This window comes from Furipterus horrens, unplaced genomic scaffold (assembly GCF_987537825.1).
Source record: "Furipterus horrens unplaced genomic scaffold, mFurHor1.1.pri manual_scaffold_4, whole genome shotgun sequence".
Taxonomy (NCBI): Eukaryota; Metazoa; Chordata; class Mammalia; order Chiroptera; family Furipteridae; genus Furipterus; species Furipterus horrens.
The window spans coordinates 86629802-86656835 of NW_028327174.1; the positions used below are offsets into that span (position 1 = coordinate 86629802).

A 27034-nucleotide genomic window follows, 5' to 3' on the forward strand; every position below is an offset into this window, starting at 1 on the left:
ATATTGAACAAGTACCTGCAAAGAAAAAGTAAAACTAGACTACCAGTTATCTGACAGAAATCCTAAAAAGGGAAGTAAAAGGAATTTAACACAGTTTCTTAAATTTTCCTTGGAAAATGAATTGCAAGTTGCAGACACTGACTACTGTTTAAAGAGCCTGTTGAAGATCACTTTCAAAAGCAATGTCCAGCCCCAAATCAGAATAGTGTTTACCTTTGAAGAGCTAGGGGATGGGTTGAAGGATGGGGGTGGGGCTTCAACTTTGCAATATCTTGTTTCTATCAAAGAAAAGAGACATTTGTCAAGGAACTAATATAAATGACCCATGGACATGGACAACGGGGTGGGGATTGACTGTGGGAGGAGTGGGACAACTGTAATAGAAATAAATTTTAAAAAAGAGAGAGAGACATATGAAGCAGTTGTGGGAAACTGTTAAAAGTTGACCTGCTGTTCAGTGATAGGAATATTTATACAAGGGTGGGCAAAAGTAGGTTTACAGTTGTGAGTATGCAAAACAGTTTGTTCTTGTATCACTACTTATTAATTATTGTATTATTTTCCATATGAACAACTGTAAACCTACTTTTGCCCACCCTGTATTGTTCTCTTTACTTTTCTGTGTGCTTAAAATATTTCATAATCAAAAAATATTCAGTGGCTGTGTTGTAGTACTGCAAACAATGCTTCTACATATCAAATATCTTAGATGGAAATAAGATAATTTACCTGGGAAATTATCAGATGACTCACTGTGCTCTAATGAGACCACCCCCGCCTTAGTAATAGATTATAATGAGAAAAATGAACAATTTTAATTATGTACACACATATGTACCTGTACAAATGGAAGCTCCACAAAAATATGAGACAAAAGGCAGCCAGGCCACTGAGTGAAGAAAAGGGATAGAGGTCTGGGGCTTCAAAGTGAGGGAGGCAGTTCAGCTGGAGGTGTGAGGAAGCAATGTCTAGTAACAGATGTTTGCCCTGACATGCATGCAGATAAGTCACTTGGATGAAAACATTACGTCTGGTAGTAGCTCGCTTCTTGGTACCAGCTCCTTTCTGATTTCTTTTAGGCAGTTAAGGGGGAGGTTAAAAGCTTTTCCTGAGTCTGCTGGGTCTTGATTACCTTCTGTTCGAAATTATCCACATGCCTAAGTGGCACATTCTGGGTGGCTTGTTCTGAAACCCCTCAAGGTAGCTGTGGAAAGCCTAGTTTTATAAAATGTGAGAATGGGAAAAATAACAATATTTGGAATCTAATTCATTCTATAAATTGATTTCAAATACATGACTTGCATTTTTTTTAATAAAAATGTTTAATTTCTGGGTCTGTTACTGAACAAAACAGGGCTCATTCACATGGTGCCTTGATGTATGACCCAAAAATTAGTGTTGAGAAAAACAGGTCTTTATTTACAATATTCCAACCGGTGGAGGAGGGATGCTGGGAGCACTCCTGCTCAGAGTCCTGTTCTCCCACGAGACCCAGCACTTCCCCTGCTCCCTAAAAGGCTGTAAGCCAACCCCAAACCCAATAGTTCCCATTCCTTATCTGTCATCTCTCTCCTTCAGGATCTGGGGTCAATGTCATCAGCCTCCGCATAATAGTCCAGAAAAGCATGTGCCATGTTACACTGGATTACAATAAAGTCCAGGAAAGGCACAAGTCCTAAGAGAGTGTCCTCTGCATCAGCATTCCCAGTAGCTCCCATCCATCCATGCCTGGTTGGGGAGGTCCCACTTGTGTCTCAGTGTTCTCCATGCTCTTCATCCAGAACTGTGTGGCACCTCCTTACACACCTGACCTCATGGAGGGCTGGTGGAATCCCTCAGCAGTCTTTCAAACCACATGGCCCAGTTCCCCAAATGGCTGCCACCTTTCGTTTAAATCCTAAGTACAGCCTGTGACACAGTGGGTACATTGACTAGTCATGACCACTCACCAAAATCTCGCACAGGCCCGTGAGCTCCTCCCACCTCCCTGGCACCAGGCAGTGGCCACAACTATCTGCATAACTGAGAAACTAGCTACCAACCATAGATATGCAAAGTACCTTAAAAGATGTATTTCCTTTCCCCATTCCAAAAACCATGCACTGTGGGGACTTTGTAGACCCTTCTCTGTAACAGGTCCAATACATGTTAACTTTCATTTGAAATTTTGGTATTTCATAATATAATAAAATATCTTGATTTGGATAAATAATACTGGTTACTTGTAGGCACTATTAAAATAATCAAAAGAACAATTTAATTGACCTAAAAACTTCTTTTTTATACTTCATGAAAAGGGCAGCAACCCCTCTCAAGTCCAGAGAACTACAAAGTAAGGGGGAAGGGCTGCAAGCTTTTATAGAAAGAGGTAAGCCAGAAACAAGGAAGAAATACTTGGTTTGGCTGGGGGTGCATATCTGACCTTATTTAGAAAGATCAAAGTATAGAGCCCAGAGCTTGAAATAATTTGATACACTGTTCTAATCAGCCATATTGATTATTTACTGTGGATTTAAGTTTTCTCTTCTGAGCTATTTGTAGTCAGAGCCTAGAAACTGAATTTGTCTCTGCATAGCTCATACTTCTCTGGTTATTAAAGACGGCAAAGGAGAGCTCTGGATCTAATTCAGTTCCCTGACAACCTTCAAGATAATATGACAGGCATATAAGGACCTTGGAAAGTAATAGAGAGTTTTGTGATCTGCTAATGTGGTTTGGTTTCATAGTATCATAAATTCTTTCACAGAACTTTTATAAATAGGCATAGTTTGAGGTGCAGAATGTCCAGCAGACATAAAAGAGTTTTCCACTTTTAGGTATAAAAGGAAGAGAATGTCTTCTGGACCTGATTGCCACATTTCTGGTACTGCAGTTTCTTTGTACCAGGTTGGAACAAGCGGGAATAGTCTTCAAATCCCTGATGAAATTGGACGATGCCTCCATTTTCAGGTTTTTTGCCATTTTTTACATTTAAGTGTGTGTGTGTGTGTGTGTGTGTGTGTGTATTTAAATGCTATTTGATATTTAACTATATTTTTTCCATTTAACTATAGTACTATGCAACTGACTTATATTTTCAGCCATTTCTTAAACCTTATAAGAAGCCACATGAAATTGTAAATACAAAAAGAATTTGTTCACAGGGTTTGTTATATTTGCACTCTTCTGTTGGCAGGGCGGACACAGAATTTTCGCCTCTTTGGTTGCATAGAAAACTAGAAACTCAGAGTTTTTGGGTAGCTTTCAATGAAGCCTAGATCTTTGGCTCCTGGCTTAGACCTCTTTTTCACTGTAGTATTTGAATTCTTTGTGTTTTTAGGAAGTCCATAGTATGACTGTTGGACTATGCCTGGTCCCAACAATTGCAGGGCCTGGGCCAAGAACACAAATGCAAACTCACATGCTATAAGTCTATGTATTTTAAAATTATGTTAAACTAAAATATTTTCTAAAGTTTTTCCTTGACAAATTCTACTTCGTAACCACCTAGAAGACCAGGTTCAAATTCAGAATTCTGGCATCACTTTAAATTTTATGCCAAATGTTGCAGTGTGGAGAGAACCAGTTCTCAGGCCCTGGCTGTTAGGCCTTGGCTAACCCCTGGTACCACAAGAGGCCCTAAGTGCACCTATGTATGTATACCTCTTACCCATCAAAACACCATCCATACCCTATGCAAATAGCCACCCTTGTGTATACACATACACATGTTACGTAATTTGCTTTTTTTTTTTTAAAGGCAAGATAAGGGGAAAACTAGTAAAACTAATAAAAATATTATCTGTAGGAGAAGGGGAAGGAAACAAGGATAGAAACTAGGTTTCTCCTAATATACCTTGTTTTATGATTTTGACTTAGAAGCTGTGTACATGTTTTACATAATAAAGATCAACTATCAGTATAGAGATTGAACATATTAAATTATACACAGGAACATAGCAGTGTCTGAGATGTCAGGAAATAAATGGCAAGACAAAAAAGAGGGGAGAAGTGGAACTTATAAATTAATGGACATTATAAACAAAAAGGCAATGTTTGGATCCTGATTTGAAAAAATCCATTGTATTAAAAAAAACACAATTAGGGAAGCTCAAACATTACCTGGATATTTTGTGATATTAAAGAATTATTTATAACTATTTTTAAGTGTCATGTTGAAGAAAAGTTCTTATCCCTTAGAAATACATATTTACAGATGAAATTAAAATAAATTAGTAGACCTATTTTTACTCTCTCCCAGAAGCACTTCTGTTTTGATCTTCTCCAATATGATAGCCTCTAGAACAAGTATCAATAACTTTGAACCTAGGTTTGAGTTGCAAATCAAAGTATTGAAGCAAGATTTAAAAAAGTAAAATTTGGCTCTTACTATATTCCTTTTGCTGTGAAAGCAAAATGGTTTGTTGGCACTTTAATAAATAAAACTTTTGAATAATTTTACTTCCTGTTTATTGCCTATTTAAAGCTTTTCTATTTTTCCTACTTTATGAAGTACTTAATATGAATGGCATAGCACGTTGCATGGAGGTGTAGTAACAAAATTTTCACACTAGTGGGAGGGTCATTCAGAAGTCTCAAGGCCACCTGTATTAAAGAAAGGCCAGTTGAATTACTGAGAATATTTAAAATCAGTTTTGTTGCTTTCAGTTGCTAGTAACTATAAGCAGACTAATAATTATTGAGAAACATATCATTTAACCACTTTGGCCTGTTGCTATTTGGTATGTTCACATCATCATGATATTCAGCAAATATTTATTAACTGCCTACTCTGAGCCAGGGGCTGTTAAACATGCATTTTGTTAATCCCCAAAACAACTCATGAGATCTCATATTGTTAACAAAATTGGGGAAACTGAGACTTCTGGTGTGGAATGAAAACTACCAAATATCAGACAGGTAATGCTGTGTGACTGCAGAATAAGGATTTGAACTCAGGGCTTAACCACCACACTATTCTGATGGCCCTCTCCCAGTTTACAAGGAAAACATATCAAGATGATGATGAGAATTTTTCTTTTCTTTCCTTTTTAAAAAGACTTCAGTTATTTTATTTTATTTTTTTAGAGAGAGGGTAAGGGAAAGAGGAAGAGAGGGAGAAGAACATCAGTGTGTGGTTGCCTCTCACTTGGCCCCACCTGGGGACCTGGCCCGCAACCCAGGCATGTGCCCTGACTGGGAATCGAACCAGCGACCCTTTAGTTCAGAGGCCAGCACCCAATCCACTAAGCCACACCATCCAGGGCAAGAATTTTTCAAATTTTTAGTTTCCCCCATAGAATTTTCTTTAAAACTTTAGTGTATGTTACCACTTGTTTGCTAACAAGTTCTAGCAGATGACAAAAGAGGAAGCAGCTAACTAATATTAATTAAAAATTTCAGAATTTTTCTAAGTCTTGAATGGACTTCAATATTTGACAGTCTGAAATACTTGACAGCATTTAACAGACACAAACTTTAAGTTTTTGATATGTACATTTTACTGGTAAGTTTATGTGATAGAATTAAATATATGCCAGTTTCATGGATGATTCTCAGGTAGTTTGCAAATAACTAGTCAAGTTGAGAATTACTGGTACAGTAAAAAGGAGAGAATTGGAAGCCTAATTTGTAAAACAGGATTGAATTTGTACATGAAGAATGGGGAGGATTCAGATGGAGAATGGAAAAGAATAACAATAAACAGATGTATAAAGGCTAGAAGATGCTTGAGTTGTCCTGGAGGAGCATGGAAGTCTGTGATGCACAATGGAAGTGATGGGTATAATATACTTAAAAATGTACTTAATAAAAGTATGTCAGACTGGTAGAACTTTAATAAAATGTCAAAGGTCACTGCTTTTATTAAATATCTTAATTTTTGACAGAATCATTTTATCTGAGCTAATGTGCTAGATTCGGGTACCACATTACATTTTGGATGTAATTATATTCTGAAGTTGATGGAAACATTGTATTTTTTGTTTTTATTTTTTTAATCTAGGAATATTCCCTGGGCTTTTGAGAAAATAAAGAAAGCAAGTGAATGGGTAAGAAGAACTGAAGGACAATATCCATCTATCTGCCAACGGCTTGAATTGGGTAAAGACTGGGACTATGCCACTAAACAACTGCTGGGAATCCAACCCATGAATACCACCTCTCCTCTTCACAGAGTTCTTAACTCTGGCCAAGGCTGAAATAGATGAAGCTGTATTTTAAACCTTTTTCATGCTTCTAACTATAAAATAATCAAATATTAATAAATACCTATGATGAAATTTAATTATAATTTTATCAAATGTAGCAATAAGTCACTTCAAAATCAATGGAAGCAGAATTATTTAATGAACAAGCAATAATAAAGTAAAAATGACAGTATTACAGATTTCTTGTGTTTAAATGTTTTAAGGTGATAAAAGACACATCTGGATATTCCTTGAAGCTCCTTGCCTTCTCCCCTTTCAGGAGTCTGGTACAGACTGGTCCAGCTGGACTGAGCAGGCCAGGAAGAAACAGGGGTCTTTGGCTGGTGTCTGCATTCCTATTTTCAGGGTCCTGGGTATCCAGACCTTGACCCCCAGTATGCATACTCCTTGGTGTGTGTCTTAGTCTGCGGATCCCTTGATACTTTCTTGTTACTTAGAGAAACTGTGTATCCCAAGCATTGCTTTCATGGCTCTTGCTTTGTTATTGCAGTGTCAAATCTTAACACCAAACCCAAGGTCATCTAAATTTTCACCTATGTCCTACAAGTTTTATAATCTGGCATTTTACAATTAGGTCTATGGTCCATTTTCAGTTATTTTTTGTGAAAGGTACAGTAGTCCCTCTCTGTATCGCAGTTCACTTATCACAGCCTCACTGTATCACAGGATTTTTAAAAATATTATATTTAATTATTTATTGCAGATTTTTCACTATATCACAGGATTTTGCAGTACTGTATATGTATGTTGTTAAAGTTACGTAAGTTTAAGAGTGTAGAGTATGTTTAAGAACATAAGTACCTGGCTGCTTTGGCTCAGTGGATTGAGCGTCAGCCTGCGAGCCACGTGTTGCTGGTTCGATTCCCAGTCAGGGCACATGACTAGGTTGCACATTAGGTCCCCAGTTGGGGGTGCGAGTGAGAGGCAACCACACAGTGATGTTTCTCTCCCTCTATTTCTCCTTTCCACTCTCTCTACAAATAAATAAACAAATAAAAAGAATTTTTTTTTAAGAAGAACAAGTAGTGTTTATATAAGTGTAGAAAAGGCTAATAAAGGAGTGGGAAAGGTTAATAAGGGACTGGGAATGGTTTATAAGTGTGTGGGAAGTGTTTATAAAGCCTTAAAATATATATAAATACTAAAATAAATATAAGGTTCCTACTTCATGGATTTTCACCTATCACGGGGGGCGGGGGGAGGGTCTAGAACGTCGTCGTCGGCAGCCGTCCGTCTCCAGAGACGATGGTGTAGCTTCTCAAGAGTCTATCTGCACCGCTGAGAATGGCTGTGCAGTCCGACTCGGGAGTGACATCGTATCTGTCTCCTCCCGTGTTGAATCGACATCTTGCGATGACGCTGGAGTGTCCTCTCCAGTGAAGCTGAAGCTACAGAGCCTGGGCAGGGTGATATGGAGGGTCTGCTGTTGCCCATGCAGCAGACCCCCCCTCTCTTCGCAGCTGAAGGGTCCAAGGGAAAGACGGAGTCAATACAGCTTGGCTTCAGGTGCGCCGCAGGAGTTGCCGGTGTTGACTACAACGTCAAACCGCCTTAGGGACTCCGGCTCCGGATTTTCTGTCGGGGTTTACTCCCTTAGCCTTTCCCCTGAAGAGGTATGCCGCAAGGCAGCGGAGGTTTTTTGGAGTCAGAGTTTTCCTTCTCTGATGTGCCCTGACTGGAAGATCGAACCAGCGACACTTAGCTCGCAGGCCGATGCTCAATCCACTGAGCCAAACCAGCCAGGGCTCATATAAGTAATAAATCATCTAAATCTACAGTGGCTTATTTTATCTCTTTGGCCTCACAATCAGTCAGGTCTTGGCCTTGGCCTTTTCTGCTTGATATAATCACCAAAGATAAACAGTGTTTTCATGGTTTATTAGATTAAGAGATTTAAAAGATTGATAATACCCAGTAACAGAGACTATGTGGGTAAACAGATAGTTCCTTAAATTGTTACTGGAAACAGTCTACTAAAACAAAATTTTGCCATACCGGTATTTATCAAAATTTAAATCAGTACCCTCCTTTGATCTATAAATTTCACCGAAAGCAATTCTACTTCCAGAAATTCATCTTACAGAAATATGGACACACACAAAGATATACAATAAAACTCAATTAAAAATTATATAAATGGGTATTTATATATTTACTACATAAAAACCTGTCATGTTATATACCAAAGTGGTACCTTTGAGTAGAAACTTTATTTTTTATATATTTTGGGTTAATTGAAAATTTTTTACAATGAATATATATAAATTTATTTCTAGATTTAAAATATTTTGCCAAGTTTATATAAATTTAGAACATTCTTCTCTTTCCTTTTCTGCTGTTGACTTGTTGGAAGAAACAGGGTCAGTTGTATGTCCTATAGTATGTCCCGCATTCTGGACTTGTCCATTTGCTTCCTTTCTTTCCCCATGTTTCTTGTAGACTGGAAATTAGGTCTAAATGCCTGACTAAATTAAGGATCAACATTTTTGTCCACAAAAGCCATAGTTTGGTGGTTGTTCTACTTTTAATAATGTTCACATTAATCAATGGGTTTCCACAGAGATAGTGTTTCCCCTGAATCTATGGAGAGATACTTTGGCATCCAGTTCTTCATCCAGCTTTCACCGAATAGTTTTGTTGCCTGAATCATTTTCATGAAATATTGTGATTCTCTCTTCTGTACTAATTAGCTGGAATTCTTCCAAAATAATGAGCTTTCCCCCATCAATTGATGGTATTTGGTTATATCTTTTATTTTTTAAAAATCTAATTATTAGACTTCTTGTGTGTCTTCCTTTCATAGACTGAGTCCCTGGAAGGCAGACTCTGCTCATTGTATTCCTAGCACCTAGTATTGTCCATTTAGTAAGGTCAGCAAGTGACAAAACAATGCACCAACTCAAAGCTGGTGATCCTCTCCAAAGGGGTATGTTGTTCACAGAGTATTCTTTAGTTAACCTCAGAGTTAAATTTAAAAAGTTAATCTTCTAGATTAAGCACGCTGTTGGAAGAAGCAAAAATAAAATGCTTGCTGTCATGAAGATTTTATTTGCAATTCAAAGTGAGAAAAACTTTTACACTTATGTGGACTTCCCTAGCAACTTTGGGTGACTGACAGCCTTTGTCAATTATTCACAACCTGGAGAAGATAATTTTAACACATCATCCGATATATTTTTTTAATTTTATTTTTCAATTACAGTTTACATTCAGTATTACCTTGCATTAGTTTCAGGTGTACAGTTTAGTGTTGTTAGACAATCACATATACTTATACAAAGTGGTCCCCTGATATTTCTAGTACCCATGTGCCACGTACACACTATATTGCCTATGCTTTACTTTACATCTCCTATTTGTAACTGTCAATTTGTTCTTAATCCCTTCACCTTTTTCACCCACTCACCACACCCCCGTCAGATATTTTCAACAGAAAAAAAACCAAAACAAAACCCAGGTAGAATCTGGAAAACTAGATTTTTAGCCTGATAAAAAAAATGTCCGTATCTTTAAACAACACTCGCTAGAGTATACAGCACTCTTGAGTTGTTGACACGCGCTAGCCGCTCCCTACTCTTACACGTGAATTGCTGGGCGTTAGGCTCCAGCCCGAGTCTCCGCAGACGCAGACGATTTTCCTAGAAAGCTTCGGGTACACCTGCCAAACTTTGGAGGGTGAGGACCAGCCCCCTCCAGCACCGGAGCTCCCTCCTGGACGCCCCCCTCCGGGGGCGCAGGTAAATCAGCGGCCTCACTCCCTCATCCCCTCTCGCTGCAAAAAGCCCCATCTCCAGTCTTCCCGGCCCCTCTCCACCAGGCCCTCAAGCACTCTCCCAACTCCTCTTCCGCTCAGCGCCCATAGGCCCGCCCACCCACTTCCCATGGACTTCACGGCACTCCTGCGCGCCCGCCTCGATGTGATTGGTTGGTGAGCGTGTCGCTCTGAGCTTCGGGCCCACGATTGCTGATTCCCCTACACTGGCGTCAGAAGGAGTGAGCGGGCAAGGGCGGAGCGCTGGGAACGCCGGTCGTGCTTTGCGACCGCTCGGGCGGCGGCGGCTTGTAGCGCTCCTACTATGGCGGCAACGGTTGCAGAGAGGGCGAGCGTGGCTGCGGTTCCCGTGTCGAGCTCCCACAGCCACGGCGAGCCGCCTGTAGGCGAGGGAGCGGTGGGCGATGAGAGAGACGCGAGCAGCACGAAAGGAGCAGAGGCCTTGGGGGACAGCGAGGAGGACGGGGAAGATGTGTTTGAGGTGGAGAGGATCCTGGACATGAAGACCGAAGGGGTGCGTGAGCCGGCGGGCGCGTCGCGGCCGGAGGGGGCGGTGTTGACTGAGGGGGAGTGTCGGAAGTCGTGAGGGTTGTGTCGCCGGAACCGTCTGGGGGGGCTGGATGTGAGAGTCGGTGATAGGTTCCCAGGGTGCTTGGTGTTGGGGTCACGCTACTTGAAAGGGGTGACGTTGAAATTAGTCTGCAGCTCAGAATCCGTGTCCATGCCGTCGTTTCAGTTTTTGTTGGAGCCGTGGTCAATTTTCTGGTGTGAAATAATCAGAATTATCAACTGTAATTGAAAAATAAAAATTTTTAATCGTCCATTCACCCGGTTCTCACACTAAAGGGTGCATTCAAAGGTCTTCTGAACCTGACCACTGCCATCCTGTCCCCCTGGGTGTCATTTGATGGCCGCCACCCGCCATACCTGCCACTCCTCCTCGCACCGCTTAGCATTCCCCTTCCTGACAGCATCTCTTTCTGCTTGTTTCGACCCTGACCCCCGCAGCTGTGAGGTGCGTCCTCTGGCCTCTGTTTCGGCGCTTAAAGCATCAGCGTTCCTTATCTGTTGGTCTGCTAGAGTGTGGCTCCTTGAATGCAGGGAATATGATTTCGTTCATCTTGGTACTTAATCCAGTGCCTAACCTGCAGTTAGGTAACTCTTAGTGTATATCCCATTACTAAATGAGGGAATGAATCGTGGGCTGGAGGCTGGGATGAATGGGAGAGGTGACCAAAGGCCCCACACGGTAGTCAACCCTTTATCTTGGATTCCTTTCATCATCTATTAATTTCCGATTTGTCATGTGCTACCTTGTGTTCATTTTTTTTGTTAATTCATTCAGCAAACTTTTTAATGAGCTATTCTGTGCTGGGGGCTGTGTTGGGTCCTGAGAATGTAGAGATGAAATGTAGTGTACAGACTTGCTGATGTTGAAAAGTACTGTACAGGAAATTAATTGAAGTCCAATGCCATTAATACTAATGTTAGTTGCAGTACAGTGAAGATAGGAATATTTTTTTAGGTATAATTTTCCCAAGTATAGCGTAAGTGCCTTGAGGTGAGAGGTGAAGCCGACCTTCCAGTGTTTTGTATAACCTGCAATTAACACAGTTCTTGGCCCATAGAAGATATTTGGCTAGGAGGATAGTATCTTTAGAATTAAGAGTGTTCAACTATTCGTACAATCTTAATTTTGCTGATCCCAAAGAATTGTAGGCAGTGCACCTAAAGCCTCAAAAGCGGATGAAACTAAGAAATGATTAAGACTGTTAAGAACACTTAGACTTTAGTAATGTGCGTAAAAATTCTAGTTCTCTTTTCCTGGCTGGTGTGGCTCCATTGGAGTGTTGTCCAGTAAATCAAAAGGTCACAGGGTCGATTCCTGGTCCCGGTGTCTAGGTTGCATTCCTGGTTTGATGCCTAGGTTGCAGTTCTCTTCCCAGTTGGGTGTGTGGGGCAACCAAACAATTTTTCTCTTCCACATTGATGTTTCTTTTTCTCTTCCTTCTCCTTTCTGTCTAAAATCAATAAGCATGTCCTCCAATGAGGATAAAAAAGGAATTCTAGTTTTCAGGACCTTGAATTTGTAGGTGAACCAGTGATTTATAAGATAAAAGGAGTTTGGCTCTGCAGAGCAGGACTATAGCACTTACTGTATGAACGATGAGTAAGGCAGCCACTTGATAAACATAAGGTCATTTTAAGCAGTTTGTTAAGTTTCTCTGTATCCAAGGGTATGAATTACCCAGTCTGTGAGATTTCTGTTACAGACTAAGACACTCACTGTGGTGAATGTCTGCTAGGGGGAATAGTATTAACACCGAGTTTATATCTTAGCCATGTTCTTTTTTGTTTGTTTGTTTATTGCTAAATGCAATTTTTTTGAAGTATATTTTATTGATTATGCTGTTACAGTTGTCCCAGTTTCTTCTCCCTTTGCTCCCCTCTGCCTAGTACCCACCTTCTCTCCAGCAATCCCGTCCCACTTAGTTCCTATCCATGGGTTATGCATATAAGTTCTTTGGCTTCACCCTTTCCTATATTATTCTTAACTTGCCCCGCTAAATGCAGTTTTTGTTGTCAAAAAAAATTAAATGATTCTGACAGAATCTAAGGCTTCAGGCTTCAATTTTGAATTGGAGTCATCTTTATAAAATAAATTGGCACTTCTTTAACATTTGTGGCCATTTTACTTATTTAGTGTATAAATAAATATTTTTTATTATACAGCTTAGTGAATCTTCACAAAGCCAACACCTTTGTAACCCCCACACAAATCAGGAATTATTAAACCACCAGCCTCAGACAATACTTTTGTATCTCCTTTTGATCAGTACCCACTTCCTTCCCTAAGAGTAATTAGCATGAATTAAAGTATATTTTATTGCTTATGCTCTTACAGTTGTCCCAATTTCTTTTCCCTTTGCTCCTCTTTACTCAGTAGCCCCCTTCGTTCATGTCCATGGACTGTGCATATAAGTTCTTTGGCTTCACCTGTTCCTATAGTATTCTTAACTTCCCCCTGTCTATTTTGTACCTACCAATTATGCTTCTTAATCCCTGCACCATTTCTCCATTTTTCCCCCATCCACCTCCCAGCTGATAACCCTCATGATCCCCATACCTACGATTCTGTTCCTATTCTGGTTGTTTGCTTAGTTTGTTTTTTTGTTTGTTTGTTTTTTAGATTCTGTTGTTGATAGTTGTGAGTTTGTTACATTTTAATGTTCATAGTTTTGAACCTCTTTTTCTTAAATAAGTCCCTTTAACATTTCATATAATAAGGACTCAGTGATGATGAACTCCTTAAGCTTTACCTTGTCTGGGAAGCAGTTTATCTGCCCTTCCATTCTAAATGAAAGCTTTGCTGGTTAGAGTAATCTAGGTTGTAGGTCCTTACTTTTCATCACTTTGAGTACTTCTTGCCAGTCCCTTCTTGCCTCCAAAGTTTCTTTTGAGAAGTCAGCTCATAGTCTTATAGGGACCCCTTTGTAGGTAACTCTTCTTTTTTCTTGCTGCTTTTAAGATCCTCTCTTTATCTTGAAACTTTGGCATTTCAATTATGATGTGTCTTGGTGTGGTCTTCTTTGGGTCTAGGTTGTTTGGTACTTCCTGGACTTATATGTCTATTTCTTTCGCCAAATTTGGGAGGTTTTCACTTAAGTTTTTAATTTCTTGCTCTTCCTCTTCTTCTGGCACCAGTGATTTGGATGTTGGCACATTTAAAGTTGTCCCAGAAGTTCCTAAGCCTCTCCACATTTAAAAAAATTCTTCTTTCTTTATTCTGTACTGGTTGACCGTTTATTTCTTCCTTGTATTCCAAATCATTGACTTGAACCGCGGTTTCCTTCCCTTCACCATTGGTTTTGTGTGGATTTTCCTTCGTTTGATTTAGCATAGTCTTCACTTCTTCCCTTCTGCGTTTGCCATACTCAAGCATTTCTGTCAAGTCTGTGAGCATCTTTATCACATGTTTTGAACTTTGCATCTGTTAGGTTGGCTATCTCCTCATCGCTTAGTTCTCCCACTGGAACCTTTATCTGTTTCCTCTTTTGGGCTGTACTTCTCTGTATCATCTACTTGACAAGCTCCTGTGTTGGTCTCTGTGTCTTAGGTACAGGTGTCACACCTGTTGCGTTATAAGGGGCAGAGCCTTAGGTATTCATCAGCACAGATGACCCATTTCACCATGTTGTAGTGGTGGTGTATGTGGGGGAAGTGTCTGAGAGGGAACGATGCCACTTGCTCAGCACTCTCCCCTTTTCCAGGTACTTCTCCCACTTTCCATATGGGACTGGCACTCCTCTAATTGTTGTTCTGGTTGTGGTTCCCAGAGTAGGTAGGTTTGCAGACATTTTAGGGCTGTGGGGGCGCTCTAAATAAGTGGACTCTGCTGAGAGATCAGCAGTTTTGTCCTCCGCCCCAAGCTCCACTGATTTTCACTGTCAGAAGCAATGAGGCTTTATTTTCCCCAGTGCTGGAACCGTGACCTGCATCGTCTTATCTGATATCGGGAGCACTCCCCAGGTGTCCCTGTCTACTTTTTTTGTGTGTGACTGTGCTTTCTGCTGTCTGGCCATAGCAACTGTCCCTGCCACCGCATCCTCTCCACCCCTCCTACCCGTCTGGATGAGTATTTCCTCTTTATATCTTTGTTTGCTAGACTTCCATGCAGCTCGATTTTCTGGAACTTCTAGTTGTCTCCAGTTTTGAGATAGTTGCATTCTTTTTTAGTTCTGAAGGGAGACATAGCATATCTACCTGTGCCTCTCTCTTGCTCATTCGTTGATTCTTGTATGTGTCTATATCAGAGATTGAACCAGAAATTGTGGTATATCCAGACGACACTCCAACCAACTGAGCTAACCGGTCAGATTTTTTTTCCTTTATTTAAATGGAATCTTATAATACTTGTGAGTCTGCTTTTTTTGCTCAGCAATCCCTCTGTGTGGCCCTGTGGTTTCTTTCATTTTCGTTCCTGCATAGTATTCTGTTGTCTGAATATATTAATATTACAGTCTATATTTTCAACTGTTGATGGGCATTTGGGTTGTTTCCATTTTGGGGCTGTTGTAAATAACCCTGGTATGAACTTTATTAAATACATGTCTTAGGATATTGTGCATGTACGTGTCTCTCTATTATATATATTAAGGAATGGTATTTTCAGAGATAAGGCATGCATATATCTGCAGGGTATTTTTTATGATTTTATTTATTTTTAGAGAGAGAGGAAGGGATAAAGAGAGGGGAAGAGACATCAATTGGTTGCTTCTCGCATGCCCCCAACCAGGGACCTGATCTGCAACTCAGACATATGCCCTAATCAGGAGTCAAACCTTGAACCTTTTGCTTCATGGGATTACACCCAACCCACTGAGTCACGCAGTCAGGGCTATATTTGCAGCTTTAAGTGGAAATTTTGAACATGATTGTACCAGTTTATGCTACTGATGGTTTACGAGAGTTCCTTTTGTTTTGCACCTTCCAGTACTTGATATTGTCAGTCTTTTTATTGTTAGCCAGTACTGCTGTATATGCAAGGGAATTTTCTGCTTTTAATTTTTATTTTTCTGTATCCTACATAGTAGTCAGTATCAAAATTATTAGCTTTTCATATACTTACAGAGTGGGGCAAAAGTAGGTTTACAGTTGTGAGTACACGAAACACTTTATTTTTATATCATTTATTAATTATTGTATTATCCCTATAAACAATTGCAAACCTACTTTTGCCCCATCCCGTTTATTGGTAATTTGATTATTTTGTATGAAGTGCCTTTTTCAACTGAGTTGTCATTATTGATTTGTTGGAGTCCTTTATGTGGTCTAGATGCAAACCCTTTGTTGGGGATGTGTTGCAAATCTAGATGTTGAGTGCTTTTTATGTACAATTTGAGAAACCTTCCCTGCCCTAGATATTCTTTATTGGTTTTTTTTTTTTTTTATCTAAAGCTCTGTTGGTTTGCCTTTCAGATGTTATATTTACACTTCACTTGGAATCGATTTTGTATGTAGTGTAATGTAGGGGTCCAGTTTCATGAGCAAATCTTGTTATTCTTTAACAATACCTTGTAAATTTTAGAATCAACTTGTCAGTTTCCTTGCACACATTAAAATCTTGGGATTTCATTGAATCTGAATAAATTTAGATCAGTTTAGGCCGGCCAAGATGGAGGCCTAGACTGACATGCCCCGTCTCCCTCCACAACTAAGAAGGAATACAACTACCCCAAAACCAGAAATAACCAGCAGTTCCAGAAAATAAATGGAAGTCCAACGTATGAAGTTATAAAGAAGTGGTGCTCATCCAGACAGGTAGGAGGGGCGAGCCGAGGAGGAGAGGTCAAGCTGTGCTGTCTGCATCAGCAGCAGTGATGGTGGCAGGACAGCGGTAAGCACAGACAACCGTATTTAGCGGGAGGTGAGAAGCGCCTGGGGAGCATTGCCCGCTGCAGACCAGACCCGTCAGCTTGCAATTCCAAAACCGGGGAAGGCAGAACCCCATTGCCTTGGACTGTGAGGCCTGGCGGGGGTGGGGATGGAGGAGAAGGCTCCCGGTCTCTCAGCAGAGATTGAATGGCAGGAATTCATCTTGCACCCCCACCCCCGCAGAAAACTCCCGGTTGTGATAAGTGCACAGGGCTCGCCCCCCACCCACCATAGCGTAGGAGGTGTGACAGCCCTGCCCAGGAAGCAAAGATAAACACAAAACTGTTCAGGATGGCACAGATCATGGTAAAGATCCCAGTGACGCAGCTGACCATGGTAAAGATCCCAGTGACGCAGCTGACCAGACAGCAAATTTCTAATCTAACGAAGCAGCAGATAGAAAATCTTTCTGAGGCACAGTTCAGAGCTTTGCTTATAAAAGTGCTTACAGACCTAACAACAGATCTCAAACAAGACAGAGAAGGAATGAAGGCTAGTCCTGCTGAAATGAACAAAAACACATATGAAACTGATGGTAAGGGCAAGAAAACCAGGGATCAAATCAACAATTCGGAACATAGGGAAGGAACAAACAGTCAACCAGTGCAGAAAGAGGAAACAAAAAGTGAGGAAAATGAGGAGAGGCTCAGAAACTTATCGGACAGCTATAAGCGGGCCAACATCTGAATCATAGGGTTGCCAGAAGGTGAAGAAGAACTAGAAATTGAAAAATTATGTGAAAAAATAATGAAACAGAACTTCCCTAACTTGGGGAAGGAAATAGACTTACAGGTCCAGGAAGCACAGAGAGTTTCAGAAGAACTGGACCCAGGGAGAATCACTCCAAGATAAATTATAATGAAACTGTCAAAAATTAAGGATAAAGAGAGAATCTTAAAAGCAGCAAGAGAGACGAAGAGAATTACATACAAAGGTGTCCCAATAACACTGTCAGCTGATTTCTCAAAAGAAACTGCAGGCAAGAAGGGACTGGCAAGAAATATTCAAAGTAATGCAAAGCAAAAACCTACAACCACGATTACTCTGTCCCGCGAAGCTGTCATTCAGAATAGAAGGGCAGAGAAAGTGCTTCCAGACAAAGTAAAACTGAAGGATTTCATTAGATCCAAACCACTGTTAATATGAGATGTTAAAGGGACTTAATTAGGAGAAAGGATCAAAACTATGAACATTAAAATGAAAGCTGTATCACAACAACCAACAACAGAAGCTTGGGAACCAAAACAAAGGCAAACTAGGCAACGAGAGTTTGAAAAGAATTATAGGTATAGGGAACATTATGGGGGGAGGTAGCAGGGAGGGGAAAGGGGGGAAAGGGAGGAAGATGGTACAGGAATTAGGAAGCATAGTAGGATGGACTGGAGTAGATAGGAAGATGTTGAGAGGAACTATATGCACAACCAATGGGCATGGACTAAGGGGAGGCGGACAACTGGAGGGAGGGATGTCACTGAGTGGAGGGGAACAAATGGAAAAGAAATTGGGACAACTGTAACAGCATAATCAATAAAGCATATTAAAAAAAATTAGATCAGTTTATTTCAGTATTGTTTTATAGCTTTCTCTATTGAGGTCCTGAACATCTTTTACTGAATTCATTTTTAGGTATATTTGATACAGTGGTAAATTGCCTTTAAAAATTTCATTGTCTTGGCAGAGCCGGGCCGGCTCCTCCAACAGCTGCTCGGACTCGTCCCGGGACTCGGTGCCAGGAGCGCGGCCGGGGCGTGGAGCCCTGCGACTCTGCGAAGCCGCCTCGCGGGAGTCAGGCACTTTTGCATGAGCACCCGAAGATTTGGTGTCCCCACAGCACCCCGGGAAGCAGCAGCCGGCGCGCGGGCCGTGGAGCAAGGCGGGAGCCGGCGACAGCGGCCAAGGGCGCACGGTGCCGGGACCAGCTCGCCGCGCCCCATGGGGAGTCGGCGGCCGCAGCGCTGCTGAGGCAGGCCCGGCCGGCCAGGCGGGGGGCCGGGGCCCGGGCTGCAGCAGCCCCCTCTGCGGCTGCCGGGCTGGCCCGGGCGCCCCGGGGCTGGGGGGTGGGGGGTGGAGGAGGCCTCCGAGTGCCGAAGCAGGGGCCCGGGCCGAGGGCGCGGCGGGGCTGCGCGCACGCTGGGGCGTGTGGAGGGGCGCGGAGGGCGAAATGAGTCTGGTGGGGGGCTTCCCCCACCACCCGGTGGTGCACCATGAGGGTTACCCGTTCGCCGCCGCTGCTGCCGCCGCCGCCAGCCGTTGCAGCCACGAGGAGAACCCCTACTTCCATGGCTGGCTCATCGGCCACCCCGAGATGTCGCCCCCCGACTACAGCATGGCCCTGTCCTACAGCCCCGATTATGCCAGCGGCGCCGCCGGCCTGGACCACTCCCATTACGGGGGGGGGGGGGGGGCGGGGGGGCGCCCAGTGAAGCGCCGAGGCACCGCCAACCGCAAGGAGCGGCGCAGGTCTCAGAGCATCAACAGCGCCTTCGCGGAACTGCGCGAATGTATCCCCAACGTGCCTGCCGACACCAGACTCTCCAAGATCAAGACACTGCGCCTGGCCACCACCTACATCGCCTACCTCATGGACCTGCTGGCCAAGGATGACCAGAACGGCGAGGCGGAGGCCTTCAAGGCGGAGATCAAGAAGACAGACGTGAAAGAAGAGAAAAGGAAGAAAGGGCTGAATGAAATCTTGAAAAGCACAGTGAGCAGCAACGACAAGAAAACCAAAGGCCGGACGGGATGGCCGCAGCACGTCTGGGCGCTGGAGCTCAAGCAGTGAGGAGGAGAAGGAGGAGGAAGAGAGCGCGAGTGAGCTGGAGCCCAGGAGCCGGATGTAGACCCAGGACTCCGAGCAAGTTCTCCGCGCTTGCTCCGCTCCGAGGACTACTTGCATTTGGAGTCATCCGATTTATTTATGTGCAATTTGCCTCCCCTCTCTTTGCCCCCCTTTGAGGCATCCGCTCCCCACCTCCCCCTCCAAAAATAGTGGATATTTGAAGAAAAGCATTCCATATTTTAATATGAAGAGGACACTCCTGCGTGGTAAGGGATCCCTTCGTCTCGTAGATTCTCTGTGTTTGAATGTTCCCTACTGGCTGTGTAGACACCAGCGTGGCTCCCTCCCCACCTTTCCAACCCCTTCCAGATAAAAAGACAGCGGACATTGGTGTGTATGTTAAGTGTATCTTTAATACTTGGCCTTTGGATATAAATATTCCTGGGGATTATAAAGCTTTATTTCAAAGCAGAAAACGGGGCCGCTAACATTTCCGTTGGGGTCGGTATCTAGTGCTGTTGTTTCATCTGTGGTTGTTCCCGATTTGAAGATGTTTCCAACAGCTACTTGTTTTGTGCACTTCCGTCCTCTAAAACTAAGTGGAATTTAATTAATATTGAATGTGTAAACGTTGTAAGTATTCAATAAACCACTGTGTGTTTTTTTACAAAAAAAAAAAAAAAATTTCATTGTCTTAATCTAATTAAAAAGTGGGTCAAGGACCTGAACAGACACTTCTCCAAAGAGGACATACAGAGGGTCCATAGGCATATGAAAGAATGCTCAACATCACTAGCCATCAGAGAGATGCAAATTAAAATCACAAAGAGAAACCACCTCACACCGGTCAGATGCCTATCATTAACAAATCAACAAACAACAAGTGCTGGCAAGGATGTGAAGAAAAGGGAATCCTAGTGCACTGTTGGTGAGAATGCAGACTGATGCAGCCACTATGGAAAACAGTATGGAATTTCCTCAGAAAACTAAAAATGGAATTGCTTTTTGATCCAGCAATTCCACTTCTGGGATTATACACAAAGAATCCCGAAACACCAATGCAGAAGAACCTATGCAGTCCTATGTTCATAGCAGCGCTATTTACAATAGCAGAGTGCTGGAAACAGTGTAAGTGCCTATCAGTTGACGAGTGGATAAGAAAACTGTGGTATATTTACACACTGGAGTAGTATGCAGCAGAAAGAAGGAACTCCTACCTTTTGTGACAACATGGATGGAACTGGAAAGTATTATGCTTAGTGAAATAAGCCAGGACGCAAAAAAAAAAAAAAAAAATACTATATGATCTCACCTAATACAGGAAGCTAATAAACAAAACAAACAAACAAGCAAAATAGAACCATAGGCATGGAAACAAGGAACAGAATGACAGTGACCAGAGGGGAAGGAGGCGGGGGAGAAGAGGAGAAGGAGTGGGAAAGGTCTAGTCAAGGAACTAGTATAAATGACCCATGGATATGGACAACAGGGTGGGGATTGACTATGGGAGAGGGAAGGTGCGCCAGGCAGGGGAGAACATGGGGGAGGGGAATGGGACAACTAATTGCACAACAATTAAAAAAATGAAGAAAGTTTTATTTTCTTTTTTTTTTTTTGCTCATATATAGAAATATAATAAAATATTTACCTTTTGTTCATTAAAGATACTCCCTCTTATTTTTTTGTTGCTAAATACTTTTATGAATGGATGTTGAATTTCATTAAAAATTTTTTCTGTATGCATAGAGATGAAAACATAATATTTCCCCTATTACATTAATTTGGTAAGTTACATTGATTTCATAACACTAAATGAACTTTGTGGTCTCTGACCATAATGATATGAAAACAGAAATGAACCCCAGGAAACAAACTGTAAAACACAGAAAGCATGGAGGCTAAATAATATATTACTATAGACAATGAATGGGTTAACAATGAGATCAAGGAATAAGTCAAAAGTCACCATCAAACAAATGAAAATGAGAATACAACAACCCAAAATCTATGGGACACAATGAAAGAAGTCCCAAGTGGGAAATGCAGACCATTATAGGCCTAACTCAGAAAACAAGAAAAAAAATCAAATAAATAATCTAACTTTAAACTTAAAGGAACTGGTGGGGGGGGGGAATAACAAAGTACAAAGTGAGTAGAAGGAAGGAAAAAATAAAGATTAGAGCAGAAATAAACAAAATAGCTTTAAAAAAACAACACAAAAGATCGATGAAACCAAGAGATGGTTCTTTGAAAAGATAAGATCCATAAACCTTTAACCAGACTCTTTAAGAAATAAAGAAAGAGTACCTAAATATGTACAACGAGAAATAAAAGAGGGGAAGTAACAACTGACACCAAAGAAATAGAAAGGACTGTAAGAGAATATTACAAAAAACTCTATGCCAACAAATTGGATAATCTAGATGAAATGGATAAATCCCTAGAAACATACAATCTTCCAAAACTGAATCAGGAAGAGTTAGAGAATCTGAATAGACAGATTATAGCTAGTGAAATTGAAGCAGTAATCTAAAAATTCCCAAAATATAAAAGCCCAAACTGGACAGCTTCACAGGGAAATTTTACTAAACGTTAAAAAAAAAAACTAAACCAACCTTAAACTATTCCAAAAAATTCAAGAGGAGGGAAAACTCTGAAGCTCATTTTGCAAGGCCAGCATTATCCTAATTCCAAAACCATATAAAGTACTACAAAGGAAGAAAATCATAGGTCAGTATCCCTGGTGAACATAGATGCTAAGATCCTCAACAAAATATTAGCAAACTAGATCCAGCAATCCGTTAAAGAAATCATACACCATGATCAAATATGATTTATTCTGGGGATACAAGGTTGGTATAATATCCGCAAATCAATAAACATGATACATGATATAAAATGAAGGCTAAAAACCACATGATCATATGAATAGATGCAGGAAAGCATTTGATAAAATCTAGAACTCATGATAAAAAGTGGGAAGAAAGGGAACATATTTCATTATAAAAAAGGTCATATATGACAAACCCTCAGCCAACATCATGCTCAGTGGGAAAAAACTAAAAGCATTTCCCTTAAGATCAGGAACAAGATGGGGATGTCTTCTTTCACCACTTGTATCTAACATAGTACTGGAAGTCCTATGCAATTCGTATTAAAATACCAATGGCATATTTCACAGAGCTAGAACAAATATTCCAAAAAATTATATAAAACCATAAAAGATCCGGAATAGCGTCAGCAATCTTGAGAAAGAAGAACAAAGTTGGAGGGGTTGCAATACCTGATATCAAACTATACTACAAGACCATTATAATCAAAACACCCTGGTACTGGTGTAAGAACAAGCATATGGATCAATGGAACAGGACAGAGAGCCCAGAAATAAACTCATGCCTTTATGGTCCATTAATATTTGAAAAATAAAATGCAGTAAAGACTGTCTCTTCAGTAAATGGTGTTGGGAATATTGAACAAGTACCTGCAAAAAAAAAAGTAAAACTAGACTACTAGTGTGTACATACACAAGAATATACTCAAAATGGATAAAAGACTTAAGTCACAAAGCCATAACCATTTTAGAAGAAAACAGGCAGTAAAATCTCAGACATCTCTCATAGCAAGATTTTTGCCCATATGTCTCCTAGGGCAAGGTAAATATTGGGGGGCGGGAGGTGTAGGACTACGAACTAAAAAGCTTCTACATAGCAAAAGAAACCTTCAACAAAATGAAAAGGGAACCCAGTGTTTAGGAGAACATAATCACAAAAGATGCATCTGATGACGGGTTAATTTCCAAAATATATACACTTACACAACTCAACACCAGGAAGGCAAAGGACCTGAATAGACACTTCTCCAAAGAAGACATACAGATGGCCAACAGACATATGAAAAAATGCTCAACATCATAATCATCAGAAACATGCAAATTAAAACCACAATAAGATGCACCTCACACTTGCAAGAATTATTGAACAAACAAGTGCTGGTGAGGGTGTCGAGAAAAGGGAGCCCTAGCATATTATTGGTGGGAATGCCGAGTGTTGCGACCACAGTGGCAAACAGTATGGAGTTTTCTCAAAAAATTAAAAATGGAACTGCCTTTTGTCTCAGTGATCCCACTGGTGGGAATATACCCTAAGTCCTGAAACACCAATTTGAAAGAATGTACGCACCCCTATGTCCATAGCAGCATGATTTATAATAGCCAAGATATGGAAAGAGCCCAATTGCCCATCAGTAAGTGAGTGAATTAAAAAACTGGTGCATTTACACAATACAGCTATAAAAAAGAAGTAAATCTTACCTTTTATGACAGCATGGATGAATCTAGAGATTATTATGCTGAGTGAAATAAGTCAGAAAAGCACAAATATTATCGTCGTCGGCAGCCGTCCGTCTCGAGAGACGATGGTGTAGCTTCTTAAGAGTCTATCTGCACCGCCGAGAATGGCTGTGCAGTCCGACTCAGGAGTGACATAGTATCTGTCTCCTCCCGTGTTGAATCGACATCTTGCGATGACGCTGAAGCTACAGAGCCTGGGTAGGGTAATATGGAGTGTCTGCTGTTGCCCATGCAGCAGACCCCCCCTCTCTTCGCAGCTGAAGGGTCCAAGGGAAAGACGGAGTCAATACAGCTTGGCTTCAGGTGCGCCGCAGGAGTTGCCGGTGTTGACTACAACGTCAAACCGCCTTAGGGACTCCGGCTCCGGATTTTCTGTCGGGGTTTACTCCCTTAGCCTTTCCCCTGAAGAGGTATGCCGCAAGGCAGCGGAGGTTTTTTGGAGTCAGAGTTTTCCTTCTCTGATGTACCCTGACTGGAAGATCGAACCAGCGACACTTAGCTCGCAGGCCGACGCTCAATCCACTGAGCTAAACCAGCCAGGGCAACAAATATTATATAATCTCAATTATATGTGGAACCTAATGAACAAAATAAACTGATGAACAAAATAGAAACAGGATGGACACATGGAACAGACTGACAACTGTCAGGCGGAAGAGGGAAGCTGGATGAAAGAAGGTGAAGGAATTAGCCAAAGAACATATGAGGGGGGACCCAATTGAAAAAACAACAACACAGAATTGTCTTCTGGAGGTTGGGCTCCTTGTAGTATAGACTTCCCATGCTAGGTGAGTGTTTTAGGACCCATCTGTATTAGTGTACTAGCTGGCATTGTTTTAAGAGGCTGTGTTCTGCTTCAGTGAATTTCTTTTGAAGCCTCAATGCATCTGCCCATTTCATGATGGCCGATTTACGATCATACCTGCCCATACCATGCTGAGTGTTCAGCGGTTTTTGTCCAAAAAGGGCATGGCTCCCATACCTCACCCTCCCTATTCACCCAATCTCAACCCAAGCAACTTTTTTGTTTCCCTGAATGAAAAAAGTCCTCAAAGGGAAATGATTTTCTGATGTGGAAGAGGTGAAACAAAAATGACAGAAGCACTAAAAGGCATCAAAATCAATAGTTCAAAAACTTTTGAGCAGTGGAAAAAACATCTTGATAGGTGTATTGCATCAAATGGAGAGTACCTTGAAGGTGACTGGAATTTAAACATATAAGAATGAATACACAATACTTATAAACAAATTCATGGGGTTTTTTTTGTGTGTTCCCCCTAATATATGCGTAACCTATAGAAATGGACAACAGTGTGGTGATGGCTGGAAGGAATGGAGGTGGGGCCTAGGTAGAAGTGAGCAAAGGGGGAATGATGGGGACATCTGTAATAGTGTCAACAATAAAAAAAGTAAATATGGAAATAAAAAATAAATCAACTTTGTTCATAGAATAAACCAGAGTTGGTGGTGATGTAACCCTTTGTTTACATTAGATTATATATTTGTTTTTTATTTACATTGCTCATTGTTTTTCAGCCTCTCTTCTTTTTAAATTATGTGCCTTTAAGAAAATAAATTACCCTCTAATTTAGTTTAGCTTCAGCTCTCATTATGTTTTGTGGTACGTCTGTCTTCATTCAGATAAAAAAGATTTTCCTTTTTCCAGAAATTATGTATCAAATATATTGCTTAATTTCAAACATCTGAGAGCATTAGTAAATGTTTCATGTGCTTTAACAGAATGTTTGACTGTATTTGGCATATTCATATATTATTTTACATTAAATATTTTAAACCTATTAATACAGCTCCCTATTAGCAAATAAGCTATTAATCACTTAGAAACGTGAAACTGTGGCAATATGGGAAAATAATTTCAGAGTAATTTGCAGGAGACTCTTTCTACCTTATATTCCTTATGTTATTGATTACTCTTTCTTTTTTTAATGGCGTGTTGTTTTGGGGGTTTAAAGCAGTACTAAAATAGAAGAGGTATTTTTATTTCTATTATTAACACAGTTGAAGTCTATTGAAATGCTTAATGATGGTTGTGCTCTTTTAAATGTTTCATGTTTATAATACCCTCGGGCCACCATCCTTGAAACACATCCTTGAGAGAGGAACACATCAACTTGTTATTCCAGTTACTTATGCATTCATTGGTTGATTCTTATATGCATCCTGCCTGGGGATTGAACCAACAACCATGGCACTCTTACCAACTGAACTACCTGTCCAGGACTTACAAAAAGTTTTAACTGCCCTGGCTGGTGTGGCTTAGTGGATTGAGTGCCAGCCTACAAACCGAAAGGTCACTGGTTTGATTCCCAGTCAGGACACATATCTGGGTTACTGGCCAGGTCCCCAGTTGGGGGCATGCGAGAGGCAACTAATTAATGTATTTATCACATGTCAATGTTTCTCTCCCTCTTTCTCCCTCCCTTCCCCTATTCCTATAAGCAAATAAATAAAGTCTTTAAAAAAAAGTTTTAACTAATTTTCTAGTATACGAATTAGGAGGATAGGACTGTCTGCTGCCTTTTAGATTGGCTCAGTGATTAAGCTAATAAAAAACTTAGCTACCAAGAATATGGAGTATTTCTGGAATTTTGAAGATAAGTTAGTAAATTCCAGGGCTATAATGAAGTTTCTTAATGTATGGCAAAGCCCTGGGCAATATTTGGATCTACATAACTCCTATGAAAGAACATTTAATTTAGGGGGTTCATAAAAGGTTCCTGACAGTTTGTTGAGTGAATGTATGAAATAAAAATGCAGAAATAAAGGCAGATAACAAGCATCAGTAAATTAACCCTGGTGGTAGAATTGAGATGTGCTCTTTAATACTCAAGAATGGTGGTTAATATCCTCATTCTCATTGACTAGACCAAATTTAATTGATAACTAACACTCAATTTATAAACTGTACATGCAGTGTACAAGTAAAGGTTTATTAGTGGGGTGTTGTTTTTTTTTGAGATTTTATGTATTTATTTTTAGAAAGAGGGAAGGGAAGGCAGAAAGAGAAACATTGATGTGTGAGAGAAATATGGATCGATCTGTGGCGTCTCACATGCCTCATCCAGGGACCTGGCCTACAACCCAGACATGTTCCCTGACCAGGAATTGAACCTGTGACTTTTTGCTTTGCCAGACAACACCCAACCCACTGAGCTGCACCAGTCAGGGCAAAGGTTATTAGTGTTTTGACGGCCTTTTGAAATTTTTTATTATTTTTTAAAGATTATTTATTTATTTATTTATTTTTAGAGGGGAAGAGAAAAAGAAAGGGAGAGAAACATCAATGTGTGGTTGCTTCTCATGCACCCCAACTGGGACCTGGCTTGCAACCTAGGCATATACCCTGATTAGGAATCGAAACAGCAGCCCTTTGGTTTGCAGGCCTGCACTCAGTCCACGGAACCACACCAGCAAGGGCTGACTGCCTTTTTTTAATGAGAGAAGTCATAAGAATTACATAGAATCTTCCTTAGATCTTCATCCAGATCCCC

The 27034-nt window shown here is 40.9% G+C and overlaps 2 protein-coding genes and 1 pseudogene across 5 annotated transcripts in view; all 3 read left to right on the top strand.

Annotated features, from left to right (window-relative positions):
* The window catches only part of PARP4 (poly(ADP-ribose) polymerase family member 4), a 136894-nt gene extending 130529 nt beyond the window's left edge, over positions 1-6365 (top strand). For 2 of the 3 annotated variants that reach the window (XM_090273717.1, XM_090273713.1), the window contains 2 exons: positions 2817-2949; positions 5984-6365. In XM_090273717.1, coding sequence (XP_090129843.1) covers positions 2817-2949; positions 5984-6179 — 329 coding nt within the window. In that variant the 3' untranslated portion in view covers positions 6180-6365. The remainder of the gene's footprint in view (positions 1-2816; positions 2950-5983) is intronic. The other variant, XM_090273714.1, reaches the window with a different exon arrangement.
* A 3804-nt stretch (positions 6366-10169) lies between these two features.
* The window catches only part of MPHOSPH8 (M-phase phosphoprotein 8), a 55694-nt gene continuing 38829 nt past the window's right edge, over positions 10170-27034 (top strand). For both annotated transcript variants that reach the window (XM_090273719.1, XM_090273720.1), the window contains exon 1: positions 10170-10474. In XM_090273719.1, coding sequence (XP_090129845.1) covers positions 10265-10474 — 210 coding nt within the window. In that variant the 5' untranslated portion in view covers positions 10170-10264. The remainder of the gene's footprint in view (positions 10475-27034) is intronic.
* On the top strand, positions 18518-19843 carry LOC150012354 (heart- and neural crest derivatives-expressed protein 2 pseudogene; annotated as a pseudogene).